Below are 23,436 nucleotides of genomic sequence, written 5' to 3'. Positions count from 1 at the left end.
AAGTGTCAATGTTTTTAAATTGAGATTTTAGAATTGGGATCCGAAAGTTGAATAAATAAGCTTTCCATTGATGTATGGTCCGTAGGATTTGGCTGATATACAACTGAGAAATTAAGAAAATTACCTTTAAAGTTGTCCAAATGAAGTCCTTAGCAACACATATTCCTAATGATAAATTTTTTATATGCATATATTTACGATAGGAAAATGTACAAAATATTTTCATGGAACATGTTTTTTTTAATATGCTAATGATTTTTGGCTTAATATTTGACCCACAATGTATTGTTGGCTGCAGTTCTACTTATGACTGGTTTTGTGGTCAGGGTCACATTTTTTTTTGGTGCTTGGAAATTGACTCATTACTGTAATACCATAAAACACCATCTGTTATACCACAAATACCATTGGCCTACTACTACTATTATTTATTTATGCATGATGCTAATGTGGATAAAAACAAACCTTATTAGATTACTGTATTTCACCAATAAGAATCTTCATTGAAAAATAAATTAAATTGGAAGTTTAAATTACAAACCGATAGATAGGTCCAGGTAGATTATGCTTAATTTAAAATATTATGAAAGTAATTGCTACACAATAAGCATTATAATCTAAAAAAAAGGAAATTAATTAATCATCATAACTAATTTAATTGTCATCTGTAACTAAGATTTTTTCATATGCACTGTAAAAAATCTTTGTTGCCTTAATTTTTTTGTTTAATCAACTTAAGTCATTTCAATTTACTAGTATTTATTGTAACTAGAGATTAAGTTATATAGAGTTGTTATAACTTAAAAAATATAGTTTAAATATGTCAACTTAATTTTAAAAGTTGTAGCAACTCATCTCTTGTCAAGATAAAAAAATGTAAGTTGACATGACTTGGAAATCTGAGTTGATTAAAAAAAATAAGGCAGCTAATTTTTTTTACAGTGTACATTTGTTTCAAATGTCTGTTGACATTGTGCATCATCAACCTCTTATACCCTGTTGAACATGTCTGCATAAATTATGACATTTTTACACACTATCAGGCTATTTTCTTTAAAGCTTTTTAAAAAGTGTTAGTGGTATTCATTCTTTTAAAGTATTTGAAGTATTAGATAGTTCTTTTCTAAAACTTTTCTATATTTATGACCTTGATTGTACTACATGCAGTCGTGAAATGGTAGGCGTAGTATATGATTTTCACCACTAAGTGGCAGCACTGCTTTGTGTACAGTTTACTACATGTTTCTTCCCTTTACCCCCACGATCCATTTCACTCTCCCATCCTATCCTCTCCAGCACTAGTTGTAGTCATAAACCTTTTAATATTCATATTAGCATGTTATTTACTTGTTTTTGCATTTATTTTACCTTTTTTTTTAATCATCTTTGTCTTTCTCTGGTTCAAACATATATGGGTTCAAACAACACATTTCGAAGTTGTTCCTCTTTCTTGTTTAAAAATGGTTTTGGGTTGCTGATGCACAGTGTGTGCAGTTCATTTTCAATGCTACCACACCAAACAGGTTTGCAAAAAATTTATTGTTTTTAAACCGGTTTGCTTGAACAATTCCATTTGTCTTTTACAGTACAACCTAATGTACGGATGAGTCAGTGTTGTGCATATCAGGTTAGTCGGGATACCCAAAACAAACACATTTATTTTGACAGCACCACAGCGTTTGCACGTTTCTAGGAAATCAATCATTATCTTTTCTGGAGAATCAATACAGTTATTATACTCAGAGCTCAGATTTGAAAACTAGAGGCTCCAGATTTACCTGTTACTTTTATGATTTTGGAGAGTAAATGCAATTGAAAGTATGTTATTGTATTGCCTGCCGTAAGAAGTGTAATGCAAAATCAACAATGCATCTGTCACTAAACTATTTTCCAAAACAGTTGGCTTCTTTCGCTTTCTTTTTTTTTCTTTTTGCAGTTCTTAATGATAGCAATCAAAATTCATCTTTATTCTGATAAGGCCCGAAATATTTTGTTTTGTCTATACACATTTTTTCTACATTTTGTCTACACTGAGCCATGACATCATTTAAGACTATCAAGTTGTATATGATTTACTGTGAGGATCAAAAGTGCATCAAGCATTTGTACTGACTGATAGTCTAGCAGAAGCAGTAAAGACTTGAAGGAAATAGCCATTGTTTTCTCTACAGTTCTGGACTCTGCACTCTGTAAGCATTTATCTTTTGGTTATAAAACTATAAAGTTTAGGATGTGAACTCTTTCATACTCGGGCCTTATCTCTCCTTATGTCATTTTTGCAAGCCCTTACTTTTTGCCAGCAGTTTAATCCAGAGTTCAATTCGGAGTTATGCTGAGTCCAACTTTTACTTCTAAATCTAGTAGACAACAGCTGTATATCTGGTGATTTTTTCGTTTTAATAATCTATTAAGGCATTGTTTTACAAACTTGTATTCACTGTAAAATATGTTATTCTTAAAGTACTATTTAAATATCATCATAAAAGAATGTGGTAAGAATAACGTCTTTTTAATGTATGTCATCTAATACATCACTGTACTACGGCTTCTTTCTAGTACTTTCCCACATACCCCTGAAAACCAACTCTATACCCTCCGGCATTGTTATAGGCTTCATAAATTAAAAATGACATAACCTCTAGTTACACAGGAGGACATCTACACCCAAACACCTGCTCTGGCCTGTGAGTATCCACACCCATAACTCCTGGAGTCAATGAAACTTTATGCAAACACGAGGTCTTTCGAAAACCTGACCATGTAAAGGCTTGCCTTAACTTGACTAGAACCTCTGAAGGTATGAGAGAAGGATTCTTTTCTTTTGAAAAGAAAGACCTGGAATGTTCTGTTGTAGATAAGGTCGCCTTTCCTTATGTGAGCTGACAAAAATGGTCTCGAAAAGCAAGAAACAGTGAGTCATTTTAAGAAAACATACAAACACTTTGTCTTTACACTTCAGCCCACGTACCGTACGATTGCTCATGCACCCAATACTATTGTAGGGCAAAACACGTCATGCAGGTTTACGTTCATATCATTGCGTATCGTCACAATAACTGAAAATAGCATATGATTGAAATTCTTAACGCCTACAACTGCTGCGTTCATGACAAATGTGCTACTGGTTTCTTCAAACAACAAAGCTTGTCTCATTTCTCACTACTTTCTTGGACTTTGGACACTTTGGCAAGCTCTATGTAGCGATAGTCGTGAAAAACTGGGAAGTGTTGTAAAGCATGACGTGCTTCAGATTGCCTGCCACCCCTTCGGGCGTGATTATATTTGCAATGTAGCATTGTCTGTAAATGATATTTAAATAATAATTATTTTATGTATTTTAGTAGCTAATCCCTGACATGTAAACTAAGGTTAATAGACTTAGAAAAAAAGTAGAAGAAGGTACAAAAGCTGTCACTTTTCACGTTTTGTACCTAAAAGGTGCATATTGCTTCTATAAAGGTACAAAAATGGTACATATTAGGTCATTTTTTAAAGGGACTGGCCCAGAACAACTTTTGTACCTTTTTTCTGCGAGGGTAGTTGGCCATAATAGTTGGTGCTTCGCAGTGAAATGGTGACAATATAAATTGATTATAAATATAAATATAGCTGCAAGCAGTGATGGCGGGCCCTCGCACGTCTTTTTATCGCTATACAGTGCTTCCGAGAAAACGATGCATGGTGGGCAAGTGCATCGAGTGGGTAAATATCAGTGGGCTATTTAATGTTGTTACTGACCCATATGAGGACTGCAGGTAAAAGAAACCCCACATTTTAGACAAATGGGGCGCTAGTGAGCGACTTAAGAGGCACACCTTTGTCTGACCTGTTTGTCCACACTTTACAACTGTGATGTGTCTGTGTGTGCCAAATTTTAGGTTAATCTAAGTATGCCAAGAGCCCTAAATACGCCTAAAAATCAAAGTAAACTTTGTGCCATGGCAACAGCGTTCGAGATATGCTAAATTGCGAACCGATTTTTTATCTCTAATGTCTTGTCATCATGTTGGCCAAGTCTGGTCTCAATCGCATGAATATCCTAGGAGGAGTATTTAAAAGTTTACCGAATGCGACTGTCAAAATATCTACATTTATGACTGAAACACTTCCTGGCGCCTGTTGGTGGCGCTATGCTTGAGACTCACAATAGGCACATTGATGCGATCGGAATCTTTGGCCGAACATACACACCGCTAGTCATTACAATAAAAAATGTTTTGCCTTAGATATATGACGCTTCCTGTTTCACTGATTTCGCCATAAATTTGTCGCCTCGCCATGGCAGCACCGTTCGAGATATCAAAAATCCCTTCGCAATTTAGCATCTCCAATGTCTCAGCATCATGTGTTCACCATGTTTGATGTGAATCGCATGAAGTCCCTAGGAGGAGGATTTAAAAGTTCACCGCATGTATTTTTGAAACAATCCAAAATGGCCGACTTCCTGTTGTGCGGAGCTAATAGGTTTGAGTGTGAAAGTTGTTCGCATTGATGAGATATATATACGTTCATCATATCATTTTAACCCAGCATTGGGTCAAAAAGTAACAAACCCAGCAGCTGTTGGGTTAAATTAACACAGAAAATGTTTATATTTGACCCAATAATGGTTTAAAACAACCCAGCACCCACGGGTTGTGGGAAATCAGAAGCAGTAAAGGATACAACTACACTGCCTTTGAAAATCAACAAGATGAAGAGATAGCAGGTGACCAGAAGTGAAGCAAAAATTTGGATGTGCCTTGATGATTTCCTACCTTGGAATGCATCCTCTGAAGGCAGCATCTTTTACTGCCAGACATCGAGTCCCTTTCTATATAATTAATTCAGATTTCAAGAACGCATTACATTCGGCCATTTTCTCATGAAACTAATTTACGACTAAATCTGAAACCAGATCCCGCATTGTGACTAAAGAGGCTATGTTTTGTTTTCCTAGAAGAACTGTCAGCAATAGTAAAGATATTCATAATAAACAAAAGCAACTTATTTAATGTAGAAAGGCATTTGTATGCAGACATTGTCACAAACATGTTTGTTTGTGCTTCAAGACCATTTATTCATGCACAGTCTGAATCCAGCTTATCTCCACTTGTGATTAATACAGCAAGGCCCTTCATGTGGTTTCTTGTTTCTTTATTGCATAATCTTCTCTATGAGCTGAAATCCCAGTGTAAAAAGCAGACTTGAAATAAATAGACACCACTGTGTTGAGGATTAGGCTTATGCCGGTGAATGCCAAGCAGTTGCTTGTAAGGATCTCAAAATTGAAGTGTTAACTGTATAAGCATTTCAGTAAACATGGTCTGCTTGTGGTTTTGTGTTTGCACACATGAATGGGTGTGGATGGTAAGCTTTCTGTTTGTGTATGAATGTCCGCATCCAGTCCACACAATGATTTGGTCGACTAAAGAGAGCACAAACAGATACGAATGCATAAAAATATATTTTTAGGGTGTGGAATGAGTTTGAAATAGAGCGGGAATACAGGAAACCAAATTGGCTAAAGCAGCTACGCCTGCCTCTCCGACGTATTCGGATATTCTCATTGGTTAATCATCAGAGTGAGTTATTTTCCATCACTTTTAACTTTTCCCTCTTCTCTTTCACCATCCCCAATGACTCGCAGCGATCTCTTACACAGAGTAAATTAAAGTATGCATGTGCCTTTTCACAATAACTGTGCAAGCTGGTTAAGTGGCCTCATTATCGGCGAAGCACATCTCTCGGTTGGTTTGGATCTGGTTAACGTGCCTATTGGGTTCATAATAAAACAAACAATCCCCTCTGATACCTGCACAGTTTCCATCCTCTCCTACCTGCACCTTGACTGGGCTCAGTTTAAAGTCCAGCATAGACAGGTGGCCAGTGGGAGAAAGAGATCCAGGCAGCCAAGCATAGAGAAACAGGCCATTAGATACTCCCATGCATTCAGTGAATACAAGCAGGCCCGAGGATCCACGGTGTGTATGCCCACAAGCCTGCTGCTCCTTATGTCACATCTGAGATATGTCTGTCTAAGGTGATGTTACACTTTGTTGCATACACAAACCACACACTGTCAGTCATGTGCCCATATGTGAAGCTATGGATCTGTCTGATTGACCTTGGTGAAAAATATATGAAAATATAGTTAAATGGCTGTTTATTGATGTGTTGGGCTGTCCTAAGGTTCTACTGTACGTAACATCATCTTTTCTCAACCATTTATGCATTTGGCAGACGCATCTAAAGCAACTGCATTCAAGCTATACATTTTATCAGTGATTATATTGCAGGTATATTTGGCGTCCAAGGTCATTCTTGTTCAAGTGGTTATAATTATTTTATTCATTGTTATGAATCACAAGATGTATACCTTGGTAACAGAGTTTGACAATAACAGAATTGACACTAAGGGGGGCGTGCACACCAAGGTATTTACGCTGGCGTATGTTTTTAATTGTTTCCAATGGAAGCGCTGCGCTTTTAAAAAATTTACAACTTTGTGTGAAAAGCTCAGCTCGTCAATGTCACTTCTCACTTGGCCATCCAATTACAGCGGAAGAGGGGCGGGACAAACATCACAACAACCAACGGCCCATTGTTCAACGACTGATAAACAAATCAGAAGTATCATAGCAACCAAAGAGTTGTCCGCCTGGCGTTTCAGCCACGTTTAAACGCTTTGGTATACACGCCCCTTAACTAAACTAATTGTTATGGACTGTAAGATCTTGTGATCTGTGATAAAGTAGATGCAAAATTATTAAAATAATAAAAATATAACAATTTGATAAAAGCAGAAACAAATATTACCAAGATGTGTCATGTGGGGGGAAATCGCAACTCCCTATACCCTAAATAGTGCACTATTTGAGAAAACATCAATTTTCAGTGGACATTATTCAGTGCAGTCATTCAAACCCACAATGCACCGCAATAATGAGGGTACAACCGATGTACACTCACAGCTACTTGCTACTCGTCCACTGAGGTTCACGCTGAATGAATTTTTGTGTCACTTACTCGTTTTTCATTCCCTCTTTCAGGTGAACTATTTTAGTTTATTAGGGCTATTTCGGACACAGCCTTGCTTTAGCAACACCTGGGAGTGTTGCAAATATGGCGGTGCAGTGACGCGACTTCCTTAAAAAGACTTTGGTGTGTGTCTGTTTCTCTCTGTGTACGAACAAAACCAAGATCCGCAGTGCAACCCGTTGACAGCTAATTGCTTTCCTTCATGTAAAATTAAATACAGCTTCTGCCCTCACTAAAGTCAATACAGTGGATGAGATGTTTGATGTCTCCATAATGGTTAATGTAACTGCAATGAAGCAGAATTTTATTGTACCTCAGTTGATTCGGTTTTATAGGAAACCGAGCCGTTACAGAGGCTTTTAATTGGCTATGCTTTAAAGACATTATTCTTGCTGTTTAATGTCTGCAGACCAGCGTAAAACAACATTGCAGGGGTACTTTGTGCTAAGCTTGCAGCAGGCCAGGCTTGCCAAACCAATCGTATCAAGAAATAAAGTGGATTGCACTCCATAACTTACATCCACATTCCTTTAACAAAGCAGTATTGGGACAACCATTTGTTTTATTTCATTGATTCTTCAATGCATTATATAATGCTTAGTCTACACCTGTCCACCTAGCTGATTCAGTGCATTGCTTGCCACTCGCACGAGAATCATTTACATAATTTAAACCACTATTAACTTCGCTACTTAGAGGCATTATTAACATCGTCAAAACATAAAACACCTAAAATAATTACATCAATAGATCGCTTGATAGCCTAATTCCATGCTATATGATTTCGAAACCAACTTCTTGCTGTAGCGATTCATAAGCAGTGAATCTATCCGGAATGCAGCCCTGTTCGGATCTTGGCGAGTGACGCATTGCGGCTACAAACCGACCAATCAGAAGCCGCCGCTCCTGACCATAACGTACAGTGCTGCGATAGACGCATCACGTCCTTGCAGAATGTATGACTCCGCGAGTGAGCTAGTCCCAATCAAAACAGACCCTCCTCGGTGCTTCTCGCACATCTTCGCGATTTAAGTAAGTCGCAATCGTATAAAATTCACGCGCACTGTACTACTAATCTAAAAGGTGCAATAGTGCGATTTTTCACGATCGTTTCTAATAGGGAAGGAAGTGTGCTGGCGGAAGGAGAGCGAGCGGGGGGGAGGAGTTTGTTGGCGACCATTAAAGGCGCGTCAAGTCCTGTATGATTGCATCCTGTTTTTGTGCCAGCTGCGGTACTGTACTTACTGTGTGGAGATATATCTGCTAAAACATCGCGATGGTGAGTTTCATACTATTTTATATGAAAGGCTTAGTTTATTTCATGCAGCACTTACAGGAACAATCCTAAAAGGATGCGCATTACAGTGGGAGTATAGTTCATTCATTTGGCTACATAAATTCGAATGCGTGTGTGGTGATCCGCATTGTGGAATGCAGTTATATAGTAATATAGTCTGCAATTGCATTTGCAAATACATTAATATAAGGTCCGCTGGTCATGCATTGTGTTATATTATTTATTGTAATGCAACAGCTTGAAAAGTCCGTACATTATTGGCGCTCGTAAGCGCGGCAGCTGTAAATATGACGCATTATGTTATTGCACGCGTTCTTATGTGCTTGTTCTGATGTGGATAGCATTCGGCAAGCACAGTCTAATTTCACGAATTTATTATTCGTATAAAGATACACTTTTATGGCCGGTGAGAATGGACTGCGCCACCTCCATCGCTTAAAGTGTCATGTTTGCGGCTGTTTTCTCGTCTAGCTTTAACAGGAGTACATCATGTACCTTATGACACCCAAGTTTTTAAACACAAGCCTCCACAGACAATTATTGATGTAATTGTAATCGAGACATTGAGACCCTCCCACCATTACTGCATATTTGGTGACATACATCCTTGTTTAAATGTATTTTCTCGTCTCCTTCGCAGGCTGACCAGCTGACAGAGGAGCAGATTGCCGGTAAGACTTTCTGCTAGCCCTCCTGTCTATTGGCACGTGGCCGGTGGTGTGGATTCCTGCGGTTTTCCCCCTGTTCTCCGCCCCCTCTCTCTTGTGGATTTATATTATTTCCATTTATGGCAAGCAGTGAAAAAGGGTTGGGACGCTTTCCCTGAATGAATGGACCGGTTGTTGTGAGGAAAAGCAAGCAAAACCAGGCTGTAAGCCTATGCGACTGAGTAATTTGTGAGTCTATGTGTAGTTTTAAAGTGAACACACCCTGCCCTGTTGGAGGGAGGCAGTAACTGCAGGCAGAGGAACAAGGGCGTGCCCCCCTTTGGACTTAACATCTCACCATCGTGGACTCGAAGTTGGTCATCATTAGCAGTCTGAGTCATTTATGATCAGATATAAAGGATTGTAATACCTTGTACACCTTAAACAAACACATTTCTGTTGGATGACTAAAATGGCCATTTATGAAACTTAGTACTAAAACTGTGCAGAATATAGTTACTATTTATTTCTGGTGTTTCATACGACCTCTGAGATGAACTGCCCAAAAAACTCCTCTAATATGTTTAATCGTGGTTGTGTGATTTACAGAAAAGAGCCTCAAGCAAAACGACTGTGAAACCGTATAGGTCATTATGGTCTGTATCCATAGTGACGGTGAGGTCACGGCGGTGTATCCATCGAGTCACTAAAGTGTGTTTCCGTGGCGATCGTTTGAGGTCAGAGCTATGAAGTCTAGATTCAGTATCAGCTCAATAGGGTCACGGCAGTGGATCTCTTCATGGCTCAATAGGTTCTCCATAGGAACCAAGTGAGGTCACAGGGCGGGATCTCCATAGAAACGGTGTCTCGGAGTTGATGGTTTGCATACGAGTAGTGTAAGGTTTCACTCGTACACTGGGGAAAAGTCAGTGTAGCAGTAAGAAACGTTTTTGCATAAAAATGAGGTCATGTTTATTCGTAGAATCTTCGTTAGTTTTCTTTTGGCATATTTTTTCGCTCATCCTTTGTTCAACTTTGCTGTTATTATCAGTGATTGTTGTGTGTGTGTGTTGGGAGGAGTCTCATGCATTTAAAGTCAACATAAATAGCCATTCAGAACCCATTGTACTTCTGTAATCTGGTGTATTGATTTTATTGATCTAGATTAATAATTGACTGGAATCGTAAAAAATGGCATTGCATTCCAAAATAAAAGCAGGTGGTTTGATGCGTAGTTGTTGAAAATGAAAAGCAATAAACACATCAGCCAGAGAGAGAGATGGTTTTAGGGGCAGTGAAAGTTGTAACAGTTTGTTAAAAGTTTATAATCATCTGTTAATTGGTAATTACTTACAGTTTACATTAATAAAAGCTGACCGCATTTTATGTTCACATACATTCGAATATAATATGTGACATGTTTTCTGAACTCTCTTAAAATGACATGGTTATTGGACTAAACACATACTGGGTTAAAAATGACCCAATGCTGGGTTGTTGTTTTGCAACCACAGGTTATAATAACCCAGCACTGGGTCAATTTTAACTCAGCGGTGTGTTCTGTCCAATATTTACCCAACATGGCTTGAAAAAAAACCAATTTTTAGAGCGTGCATGCCTGTTTTAACATTAAACAATATACGAGTATGCATTTGAATGAGTGCTGTTTAGTATATTTGGGATTCCTTCTTTGAAAGTTGCCCCACTGGTTTGTCTGTGTGTTTGTGGTGCATGCTTGTTTTGGGAGAATCTATTAATGCAAAGTCCTGTTTCGTTTTTTGCTCTTCGCAGAATTCAAAGAGGCATTTTCACTCTTTGACAAGGATGGTGATGGCACCATTACCACCAAAGAGTTGGGGACCGTCATGCGCTCCCTCGGGCAGAATCCAACAGAGGCCGAGCTGCAGGACATGATCAACGAGGTGGACGCTGATGGTAAGTGCATGCCTATATCCGCAAAGTGAACATAAAAAGGCGAAAAAGTCCTATAACACTATTTCTCTGCAGGCAATGGGACGATAGACTTTCCAGAGTTTCTTACCATGATGGCAAGAAAGATGAAAGACACAGACAGCGAGGAAGAGATCAGAGAAGCGTTCCGTGTCTTTGATAAGGTAAAGTTGTGGGAAACTGTTTCTCACTAAACAAATGTCCTGTGTAGTGTCTGACCTGGGACATCTTGCGTTTTAGGACGGGAACGGGTACATAAGTGCAGCTGAATTGCGTCACGTCATGACAAACCTCGGAGAGAAGTTGACTGACGAAGAAGTCGATGAGATGATCAGAGAAGCAGATATCGATGGAGATGGACAGGTCAACTACGAAGGTGAGTCCATTGTTCTTGTGTCATGTTGCTGTTTAGAGGAAATTAATCTCAGTAATGTTTGGACAGTGTTTAGCACAGCTCAAGATTTCACTGAAATCAAAAATGTTGTGGATAGCACTATCACAACCAGTCAGAACATATTTCATGTTAAATATTGTTATGTTGTGTTGGATTTGGGCTAGAGATTTTACTATGGGAGGGGCTACCCATTGTAACCGAAGAAAACATGATGATTGTATTTACAAAACAAATGGGTGGAGTGAGATTTCATTGTGCATCGTTCCAGAAATAATATGCATGCATTGATTAAATAAGTAGTCATGGAAAGGTTAAGACTAAAGTTTGCTGTACTACATCGTGCCAGAATTTCATTGTTCAAAAATGTACTAATACGTTTTCTGTCTCTACAGAATTTGTACAAATGATGACGGCGAAATGAAGGCCTTGTACAGATCCCTTGTACTCTCTCTCTCTCTTCTATAAATAATTTGCCTTTTTTCTGTTTAATTTATCTGTAAAACATTAAGTCCCCTCCCCTTTCTCCTCCCGGCTGTCCAAAGGAACTGCATGTAAACTGCATAGGATCTTCAGTCCTCATGTCCCTTTCTTTTGCTGTCATCGTGTTTTCGGGGTGACGATGCGGTTACACGATCAGGTGCTTGTTGCCGCGAAGAGGGGCCTGTGGTGTGCAAAAACTTACACGTCACGTCTGTCTGACCCCCTCATGCGTAGCAAGAGTGGATCCCTGCCAGCTGGTTGTCTATTGGCAGCGATGTTGGCATGGCAACAATGTAGAGTAGTAACTCTGCATGGACTATGGACTAAGTATATTATATATATATATATATATACACATTTATATATATATATGAAATTTCTCAGCATTGCACTACTGCAAAAAAAAAAAAAGAAAGACACGGGTGTATCTTCAAGATACTCGTACATAAACTCTTTTTGTATCTGCTGTTCTATACCAAGAACTTGTTTGAATCTTACAATGCTTTAATGTTCTATTCACTTAATCTAAGGTAGTTTTCTTTTTACTTTTTTTAAAACGCCACTTAATGGCATTGTCATGCCTCAGATAGTCCATTCCAAGATGTATATTTGTTTTCCAATAAAATTTACTATTTACCCATACTGAAAAGTTTTTGTTTGCGAAGTATCTTTCAGCCCTTGATAATTGTAAAAAGCTCTGATGTTATACATTATCAATCCCAGAGCTGGTTTTTAGGGGTTTGCAACCAATATCATTCATTTTGTTAACCAAAATGTTTACAATATTTATTGTAATGGTTGAAATGATTCCTTTGTAAATCACTATACAATGCATCAGCTGGTCAAATTACTGTGTGTTCACAGGATAGGATGGGGCACGCCTCCATGTCTATAAAGCTCATTAAAGTACTATTGAACGACCACTACTGTAAATGTCATCTTTTTGTGCAATATTATGCCATATGATCAAGAGATCAAAGGTTGTGTTCAGAATTCATTTATATTGTGCTCACTTCATATTGAATTTAAAGTCACAAAACGTTTAGTAAGAGCTTATTACTATCAGATTCAGACGAGTAAACAATAAAGCTTAAGATGGTTATTCACAGCAATTCATATCAGTTTTCAAATCCAGGTTTAGTCAGAAGCGGACACTACTTAAGGATTTTAAATCATACTAAATCATACTGTGTATTCCTTTTATATTTAATATTCAAATTTATTTAATACCTAATTACATAAAAAATTTGTACTTTTACTTTTCTTGAGTAAAAGTACAAAAATTCTTAAAAAAAAACTAAAAAAAAAAACTAGATGTTTAACGCACTTAAATATTAAATATAAACCAAAAACTTGAAATTATAAAATGTAGTGGAGTAAAAATTATAATATGCTTTGGAATGTTTTCTAAAAAAACAAAAAAAAGATAAAATAAGAATACTTAAAAATGTACTTTTATGTAGAAAGTAAAAATACTTAAGTAGTGTCCGCCTCTGTATATAGTACAAAGGATCTGTTGAAATCGGAAGATGCTCTTCAAAAAAATAAAACAAAGTTTTTTTTAAATCAGTGATATTTCAAAGTTGTCTTCTTCTCAGGAGAAACATGAAAAGCAGGAAAATTAACCAAATATCGACATAGAAACCATTGAGATGTTAAAGATATCTTGTGTTTTTTTTTTCATTTAGTAATAAGAAATAAAGCATATATGTAGTGAAGACTCATGTGGTGCTTTGTAGAACCATATATATGGTTCTTCATAATGGTTCCCCCATAATATTATTGCTTTAAGAGCTATTTAGCACCACTTTTTAGAGTGTACTTTACAATGTGAAGCAAAATCATATAAAACTAGAATTTAACAGAGCAAATAAGAGATGACAAACACATGTATCCAGGGCTCTGGATTAATAGTTAAATAGTGTTTGTGCCTTAGCAACGCTTGCTGTCATCAAGGTGTCTGTTACAAAGTCAAACATCAGGTGAACAGCACAACTATGACCACAGGAAGAGAGAAAACATTACCTAAAATAAAGGGTATAGAGAGGGTAAGTTTTTCCACATTTACTGCTATAGAGAGCCTGTATGGTAAACTTGGCCTATCAGAGAAAGCTGGATGTAACAATAAGGTCATTTAATATGCATGAGAGATTTTTGTGTTACATTTTAAGTCAATTATGTTAGTTAGGATTCATTTAAAAATTGATACACAAAAGGTATTTAATGCATGCAACCAACACATAAAGATTTCCAATGTAAACGTTTTTTTCTTATTTATGATTTTTTACAAATAATACATAGACTGTACATTTTTTGCAAGGAGGAATACGCTGACAGAAGTGGCTGGTGGAGAAACACTATTAAGGTATAAGATCTATTGGAAAAATGCAAAAACTGAAATGGTCTAAATGCGTCACCGTTTATAACAAACAAAATATAGATAGATACTTTTCTTATACCAAAATTATCTATCTACCATCAGAACTCTCCCATTCCTGGCAGTTACCACATCCGAGACTTCATTGAGGAAATGGGTCTCAACCCTGTGGCCAAGACGTATGGCTTCAAAAGCACTGGACGGGGCACGCTAATGATGTGTGTACGTAAAGGGGATGTGTTATTGCCTGGAGCCTATAACTTCACTGACTCCACCAATGAGGCTCTGCGGCGCCAGGCAACTTATTCTTTCAAAAACTGCCCAAGATCTGATAACTTCACTTTAGGGATCAGGGATAAGGTGAGTTTGTCATCCCATAAAGCTTAAAGAATCATCAAATGGTATACTGTGGCCCCCAAAAGCATTTCTGGCCTTCAAAAGCACCAATAGTTTTGATGAAATATGCCCCCCCATTGATGGTAGCCATTAAGTTAATTGTTTTACCAGGCACTAAATAGACTACATGTGACTTGTTGTCTAGTGGACTTACAATGCCAACCGTCTGGGTAGGGTGTTTGTCATTTTAGGTTTGAGAAGGGTGCTCGTGGGCGCCCCCTTTTTCAGTCGATATGCACTCTCGATGTGCATTCCTCCTGTGGCCACACTTATGTGTGCTTTGCCTCAGACTTCTTTCCAAAGTGCAGATTTGAAAGTGATTTGGGTTCTCATTTGGGATAGGGCCCATAGAGTACGCATGAAAAGGTTTCTCACCAAATTAAATCGCCTTGAGGTCTTAATGTGCATGGACTCGTGTGACTCTTTTGACAGAGGGACCCAATTGTCCCTTTATTTAAAACATTTGGCCAATGAAAACACACGTTTTTGGATCATTGTTTAAACTTATCATTGTTTTGATGCAGGATATTCTCCTGTCAGGTCATTATGATGTTGCAGAGAAGCCTGTCAGCAAATCACACTGCAAGTAAGTGTTCAATCTTAACATTCAGCACGCTTTCACACACTTCATCAGAGAACATCACACACTACAGACTGTGATGATATATCACAGCATCACTTCACAACTTCAAAGAATAGCTCTGTGCATGACAAAATATCAAACTAATGCATTTTTTAAAATTACGATTGCACAAACATATTAATAAATATACTGTTAAATATACTATTTTTTACATAAAGGTGTTAGAGCACTTTCTGATTGTCAAATGTCACTGTTAAGATTAATCACATACAAAATAAAAGTTTGTTTTTGCATAATATATGTGTGTGCACTGTGTGCAATTATTTTTTATATATATAAATACACACACACATGCATGTAGGTATTTTAGAATTATTATTTTTAAATCTATATATTTATTTTGATATATTTTATATTATATATAAATTAAAATTATAAATATAAAACATAAATACCTTTCTTAAATGTATACATGAATTTGTGTATTTATAATTATTTCTCGGTCTCTTTATAAGAATACAACCAGAAAATACAGGAAATGTGTATGTAGTATTTAAAACAGTATAAAAGTATAAGCTGAGGTGTCAAGTATTTAAGGTAAACTCCCCTTCCACTTGAGCAATAGCAGGAACCGTAGGATCTCTTAAACCTAAATGAAATGAAATCCTAATTTCTAATTCTAATCGAATGATTTCAGGTCTTCAGTCTCCGCAAAAAAACTCAAGATGTGTTTCGTGCCAAGAGAGGTCACACTAAATACTGACTGATGCATGAGGAAGACATTTAGTTCTGAAAATTGTTTTGTTTTTAATTTTGTGTACATATTTCGTTTGTATCTTAAAAAAGAGTGAAAAATAAATATGGATGGACATTAAAACTTTGCTAAAGCAACAAAGCTGGTGATGGTGGCATTTTGACTTTTGCACAGTACGTATATTATCCAAACTTTTATTTTGTATGTGATTAATCGTGGTTAATCTTTTGACAGCCCTAGTTACTGTATATCTCTACTACACTGTCAATGGTCAAAAATGCTCCAAAGCTGTCACTGGGGCAGTACCCCAAAAAAGTTCCTAATATGTACCATTTACAGATATTACAGGCACATTACAGGTACAGATATGTATACATTTGAAGCAATATGTACCTCTGAGGAACTCTTTTGGTGTATAGGTGTACTTTTGGAAAAAAGGGTACCAAGGGACCATTTTTTTCTGACTCTTAAAAAATGCTGTTTTTTTCATACCCATGTTGGGTCAAAAAGGGCAACACATCCTCATCCCATGGCGTCAATATTTGACGCCACTTGACCATGCGTCAATATGTTACGCGGAGGGTATACCCTTCGCGTCATTTTTTGACGAACTGGGGACTTCAATACTATTAGGTACGCGAAATTAAACAGTTGTCGCCTGACATTGGGGTTAGGGATAGGTTTGGGTAGGGATGTCATTATGTAAATCTAACCCTAAACCGACGCGAAAATGGTAAGAAAATGGTACGAAAATTGGAAAGAGAATGCAACGGACTCAATAGTATTGAAGTCCCCAGTTCGTCAAAAAATGACGCGAAGGGTATACCCTCCGCGTAACATATTGACGCATGGTCAAGTGGCGTCAAATATTGACGCCATGGGGTGAGGATGGGGACGTGTCATGCCCAGACCGTTGGGTTGTAATTTAACCTATGCTGGGTTGTTTAAACCCTGCATTGTTAGGGTAAATAAAAACATTATCTGGGTTAATTTAACCCAATGGCTGGGATCGTGAAAATAACTCGGCATTTTTTAGAGTGTAGTTCATCGGGTAAACTACACCTGGGATTACAGTATGTAGCTCAACTGGTAGAGCAACCTACGATGCCAAGGTCATCAGTTTTATAGGGTTTTATGACAGGGTTTAGATTAAGATAGGACTAGTCCTTAATTAATTTAGGACATTTAAGTCATTTTTACAAAGACAGCTCAAACATGCATTCTAGTCTTGGACTACTTAAGCCCTGTAAACTACCCAAATATGTGCTTCAAGACCTGGACGTTTCAACCAATAGTTCGGACAAATAAAGACAAGCACAACCGTTGGGTTAAATTTACCATGGAAATATTTGATCTTCAGATTTTTCTGTGCTTTCTCTGTTTTTTTTTAATGTAAAGCTGCTTTGGAATAATTGAGCAATTGTGAAACGTTTTATAAATAAGCAATAAGTAAGGGATAATGTAGAGGCAGCCGGTAGTTATCGGGAAATAAGCCCCAACAGTGTGATCAGGACCCGACGCGAAGCGGAGGGTCTTGTATCACACTGAAGGGGCTTATTTCGCATTTTTCCCACTTATTACACGGCTACTTGCCACATAAGAAAAAAACTGGACATGAATATGAATTTGAAACATTTTATAATATTTCGTTCACACATAGCGCCTACCGGTAAATTACTGGTAATTTTACACTGTAAAAAAATTTCGTAGAAATTGCAGCTGGGTTGCCCGTAACTTACCGTAGATTTAAATTTATGTTTTTTTTCTGTCAACATTTTGTTCAAATTTAAATTAGCATTAAACATTTACAAGTCTTTGTCTTTACAGAGTAATACTAAAAAAACAGTATCAAGCAAAACATTCTGGGAAACAAAATCTAAAGCAAAACACAGAAAAAGGTTGATGATGATTTCTGGTTCCCAGGATGCTTTGCATGAGGCTGTTATTGTATAGTTTTATTCTGTAAAGATAAAGACTTGTTAACATTTAAAATGTATTTAACTTTGAACGAACTCTTGCCAGTAAATAACATAAATTTAAATCTACGGTAAATTACCGGCAACCCAGCTGCAATAACATTGTAATTTCTACGGATTTTTTTTACAGTGTACAACCTGTCTTACTGGTAAATTGGGAGCACTGATTTACCAGAAAGGTTCTGTTCACACATGACATGTTAACTGCAATTTACCAGTACCAGTAAAGACTGAATGTGTGAAAGGGACTAATCACATATGTCAATCATAACGACACGCCTCGTTTCTATAGCATCAATTTACTGGCTAAAATGACACTTAGCACAAAACTGAACAATTGAACATATATCAGCGTAATAACAACTACCTTAAAGGACCAAAACCATCTTTCGGAAAAACAAAGTCCTGTTCGTTTGCATGGAGAGAGTGGGGTTTATGACTTGTACTGCATCCAGCACCCTTTCAAAAAGTACACCTTTGCACATAAAGAGTTCATGTAATTTCCTCTGAGGTACATATTGATACCAAATGTATACATATCTCAATCTTAATTGTACATATTAGGACATGACATTTAATTGATTGCCTAAATATGTTATAATATCTTCACTTCTCTAACGTCACTCATCTCTTATTGCAGACACGTGATGTTTCGTTCAGCTGTCCAGAGGGTCACTTTTCACCCTGTGAGTGTCCTCTTTCAACATAAAAACCTCGTCTGGACTTTGTGTGTACATAACAGCAGCTTTCGCTAATGCTTCAGAATGTTTAGTTAAGCGTCTAAGCTCGTGCGAGCGTCACTGGTTTTACACCTCATGCACTGTGGACGCGAGCGTGCTGGGGCCGTCTGGTTATATGAGATCTGCTGGCAGCTGTCTGCTGTTGACAGAACAGTAAGGATGTTAAATCATCCTCTGGGTCTCATTAGGATGAACGTTAGGGCTTTGTGTGGTTTCGAGTGCGTGCCGTCTCGTGTACGACAAGTGTTTTGTCAGAGGTCAAGTAGCGAGGAAACCTCAAGCTTAATCTGAAGATGACAGATGCGTGGGTTTGATTTCTCAAGGGTTGATCTTTCATAGTTTAGACTTGATGGAGAGCTCAGATGTGTCTCTTAAAAGTTGATCTGAATTCTTAAAATGAGTTTTGCTTTCAGATACATAGTTGAGTAGGAGTAGGCAATGTCTCAACCTCATGACACCAACACATAGCAAAACACATAAATGCAGAAAAACCCTATGCATTTGAGCAGCGGTGTCACACTATTCATCTTTTGATGAGTAGCTGGATTAGTGGGTGCTGAATCTGGGTCTAATGAAATAACAGCTCAGTGGCTCTACAGACATGTGTAGTATGGCACAGCTATCTGCTCTGATCCGGGGAATGTTAAGCTGGCTACAGGGATGCAGTGGGCTGATGCCTCTAAAACCCATCGGATGTTGACCTCATCAAACAGGGTCCCTTGTGACTCGCATTAACAGCACAGTTCAACTCATCGGAGGGCACAGCACAGGCCGGCTGGATCAAGTGAGACCGCCGGTGAAAACAAATAGCACGTAACACTATCAGTCAGGCTTTGTAGCTCAGGTGTTGAGCAGTGCTGCTCTTCTTCTTAACCTTGTGTTTGTATGCACACTTATATATATATCTAGATGTATGTAATCGATTAAAAGTCTTACTTCCTCTGGAAAATTGTGAACAGCAACAGAATGTTTCACATGTGTTTATGTTGCTAAGGTTGCTGTGCATTGATACATAAACTGTGTTTCGTTTCAAAGATCGCATCCTGTGAAAGATGCGGTATACGGAGGGTCCACACTGTAGAATTAGTCTATACGGCCTTTGTAGGACATAAGGACAGAAAACCTGACATCATAGCTGTGTTATCATAAATAAAACACAGAATTAAGGACCGGAACTGTTTTTATACATTTTCTCTAAATGTCTGTTTTGTGTCATTGATTTGTATTCAGAAAGATGGACCAGCACCTGGACATTACGACCTGAGACCAAGCACGGGCATTGCAGTAACGTCCTGCTTCAGATCCACCGTACCACGACTGAACAGCGTTCACACTGTGAGAACTATGTGTGACTGATCTAAGATGAGCTCTTTACGTTGTTTCACGACAAAAGAGGAAGTGAAATGTCTAAAACATGGCTTGTGTGTTTGTTTTTAAAGGGAACTCCAGGGCCTGGCGTGTATGATTTGACATGGCCCAAGGGTCAACGGCTTAGGGCTGGGGTCAACGTAGGATGGGCTCATGACCTTCTGTATCGCAACATACCATTAAATTTACCATTGCAGTGACCTGCAAATAAACATTTACGTAATCTGAGTCATTGAATTCATTCGAATCAACGGCATGTGTTAATACTTACTAAACCAGATTTGACTTTTAAAGGCCAATTCACACTGACTCCAACTTTTTTGTCATTTTACCTTTTGGTTTCTCAATTTTTTCTGTTTTTTAAACCATTTTCGCTTGGGTTTAGGGTTAGATTTGAGATTTGCTTAATGAGGTAATTTAATATACAGGTTTCTCCATGTTTTTGTCTATTTTTATGTCATGGTTGCTTGGAGTTGGGGTTAGAATTAGGATGTCATTTTTATGTCACAAAAAGTTGTTCTAACCCTAAACCCAAGCGAAAATTGAGAAACCAATAAATAAAGCGACAAAAAAGATGCGCTGTTTAAGTAAATGGGAAGGACTGGTGAATCATATTTACATTTAAATTTAGTCATTTACCAGACATTTTGTCCAAAGTGACTTACAAATGAGGTAAACAATAAAAGCAATTATAGCAACACAAGAACAGCAATACATAAGTGCACTGAAAATAGTCTCATCAAGTCCAACACAGTGTACATAGCCAAGGGTTGGTTAGTCATTTTTTTAAAGAAATGTACAGATAAAGAGAAAGGTAAATAGAGAAAGATAGTAAGTCCTTTATTAGGAAGTGAGGTAATGGCGGAAGAGATGGGTTTTTAGCCGAGTCTTAAATACAGCTACAAAGTCAGCAGATTGTGTCACAACCGGCAGATCATTCCACAGTTGTGGAACAGCTCCTGAGAAGGTATGTGATAATGTTTAAAATGGCATCACAAGCCATCGCTCAGTGACAGAGCGCAGGAATCGACAGGGTACATAAGGCTCTATAAGCAGGTGTAGGTAAGGGGGTGCTGATCCAGTGGTGGTTTTAAAAGCCAGGAGCAAAGCTTTACATTTGATGCGAGCTGCTATAGGAAGCCAGTGTAACTTGACAAAGAAAGGAGTGATGTGTGCCTTCTTTGGCTCATTGAAGACCACTCTTGCCGCTGCATTCTGAATCATCTGTAGGGGTTTGGTTGTGCAGCCAGTAGCACATTGCAATAGTCCAGCCTGGACAGGACAAGAGCTTGGACTAGGACCTGCATAGCATGCTCATTTAGAAAAGGTCTAATTTTCCTAATATTGTAGAGGATGAATCTACAAGAGCGAGCGGTGGTGGCAACATGCTCCGTAAAGCTAAGCTGATCATCAATGACCACTCCCAGGTTTTTGGCCGTCCTGGAAGGTGTGATGGTCGAGGAACGTAGCTGAAGGAAAAGGTTGTGCTGAATCTTTGGTTTAGATGATATGACAAGCAGTTCTGTCTTCGCAAGGTTAAGCTGGAGATGGCGATCCTTCATCCAGAGTAAGATGTCCCTCAGGCATGCTGAGATGCGGGCAGAAACCATGGGATCATCAGGGTGGAACAACAAGTGGAGTTGAGTGTTGTCCGCATAGCACTGGTAGGAAAAGCCATGTTTTCGAATGACAAAGCCCAGGGATGTCATGTATATCGAAAAGAGTAGTGGTCCAAGCACAGAGCCTTGGGGCACCCCGGTATTGAGAAGTTTGGGTTCGGAGACGTCACCTCTTCAGGATACCCGAAATGACCTGTAATTTTGAATTTTGACATAAGTATTGCACAATTTTTACACATTGTGCTATTTACATGTAACTCTGTGAGACTGGGTTCCCAAAACACCGCTGGACATGACAAATAAAGTAGATTTACAGATTAAAGTGTTGATTTTCCCGCCTGGGTTACAGATCCAGACAACCAGATCCCCCAGTTCACTTGAATAAGATTTGACATTTCTTCTGAATATCTCAGGGCAGGATTGACCACGGTCTCACAGCTCTGGTATCTCAGGCATGTCATGAACTTACTGCTGCGTGGCCACCTATATAATTCACAAAGCTTTCTGATGACTCTCACATTACTCATTCAAGCTGAACAAAAAGGGTCAATGTCACACAGCTGTTTACACACCTACACAACAACAAGAGTGAACTTATTTTAGAGATCAAGGCAGGTTATCATACTAAGAGAAACATGCAGGTTAATAATATTTGTATATGTATGTTTTAAAAATGAAATAAAAACAATCGTAACTCAAAAAAGTTTTTTTTATTAGATTACTGTAAATATTACTCTTACACTTAACTTTACTAATTACTTTACTAATTACTAATACACTTAATTACCTATTACTACACTGTAAAAAAAACTTTGCTGCCTTAAATTTTTTGTTAAATCAACTCAGATTTACAAGTCATGTCAACAGAAATTAGTTGTTGCAACTTATAAAATATAGTTGAGAAAAGTCAACTTAAATTTATAAGTTATAACAACTCACCTGTAGTTATAACAACTCATCTCTAGTCAAGATAAATAATGGTAAGTTGAAATGACTTGTAAATCCGAGTTGATTCAACAAAAAATTTTAAGGCAGCAAAGTATTTTTTACAGTGTAATTACTTTGTAAATCCTATTTAGTAAATGATACAAAAATAGGCTTGAAATGGCTCGAATAAATCATAAAAGTACTTCAGTTATTCTGCTTACATTTTTTTGAGGTCTAATTCTCACTATTAACTAACTCTTAACAATAGTTTTGCCTCAATATCCAACTACTGCTTGTTAATACTTATTAAAGTAGTTGTTAAGTTTAAGTATTGGGTAGGATTAAGGGTGTGGGATAAGGTTTTGCAGATTTAGGCATTAATATGTGACATCTCAATACCAATGTTAAAAACAACCAGTTAATTGTAATAATTGTAATCTAGAGTGTTACTATTATTCTTAACACTTACAGTATAAGGACATTAGAGAAAGTGGAGTGATAAATTACTTGTAAGATTTATGGCAAGCACAGTACTATGTTCTGTGGTGACCTGCAACATAAACAGGATTGAATTATATGTACTAGCTGGTGGAAACCTAAAAATAAGTTTGGGAATCATCATTGTAGTCAATTGAAAAGCAGCAGTGTCGTACGTGCAAACACAAAAACGAGTACTCGCATACCCAAGATAAGTGCGAAAGTGTAAAATCCATTCTTAAAATTTCCATGCTTCCCAAAATAGCAGGTCTGGTGCGCAGTCAGGTGACCGATTTGGGGCTTCAACCATTCACGCAAGTCATTTTTAACAGGGTCAATATCAGGCAAGACAAAAGCGGCTGAGGCCTCGTATCATTTTACATTGCAATGGACAGGTGTCGGTACTACATCACAGGTCTATAATATGACTC

General features: G+C 37.7%; 2 protein-coding genes across 2 annotated transcripts; both read left to right on the top strand.

Moving 5' to 3' along the window:
- The first annotated feature begins 8,171 nt into the window (after positions 1–8,171).
- On the top strand, positions 8,172–12,711 carry calm2a (calmodulin 2a (phosphorylase kinase, delta)). The gene is made up of 6 exons (XM_065297326.1): positions 8,172–8,299; positions 8,958–8,988; positions 10,756–10,899; positions 10,972–11,078; positions 11,155–11,290; positions 11,701–12,711. The coding sequence occupies exons 1-6, from the start codon at positions 8,297–8,299 to the stop codon at positions 11,727–11,729; spliced, it is 450 nt and encodes a 149-aa protein (XP_065153398.1). The 5' UTR covers positions 8,172–8,296; the 3' UTR covers positions 11,730–12,711.
- A 1,074-nt stretch (positions 12,712–13,785) lies between these two features.
- Positions 13,786–20,182, top strand: stpg4 (sperm-tail PG-rich repeat containing 4). Its single transcript, XM_065295969.2, has 6 exons — positions 13,786–13,836; positions 14,271–14,525; positions 15,086–15,147; positions 18,515–18,560; positions 19,845–19,949; positions 20,054–20,182. Exons 1-6 carry the CDS (start codon positions 13,786–13,788, stop codon positions 20,180–20,182), a joined length of 648 nt encoding a protein of 215 aa, XP_065152041.1.
- Positions 20,183–23,436: the final 3,254 nt, after the last annotated feature.

The sequence above is a fragment of the Paramisgurnus dabryanus genome, chromosome 20 (assembly GCF_030506205.2).
Source record: "Paramisgurnus dabryanus chromosome 20, PD_genome_1.1, whole genome shotgun sequence".
NCBI classification, from domain to species: Eukaryota; Metazoa; Chordata; class Actinopteri; order Cypriniformes; family Cobitidae; genus Paramisgurnus; species Paramisgurnus dabryanus.
This window is presented reverse-complemented; position numbering and strand designations above follow the sequence as displayed.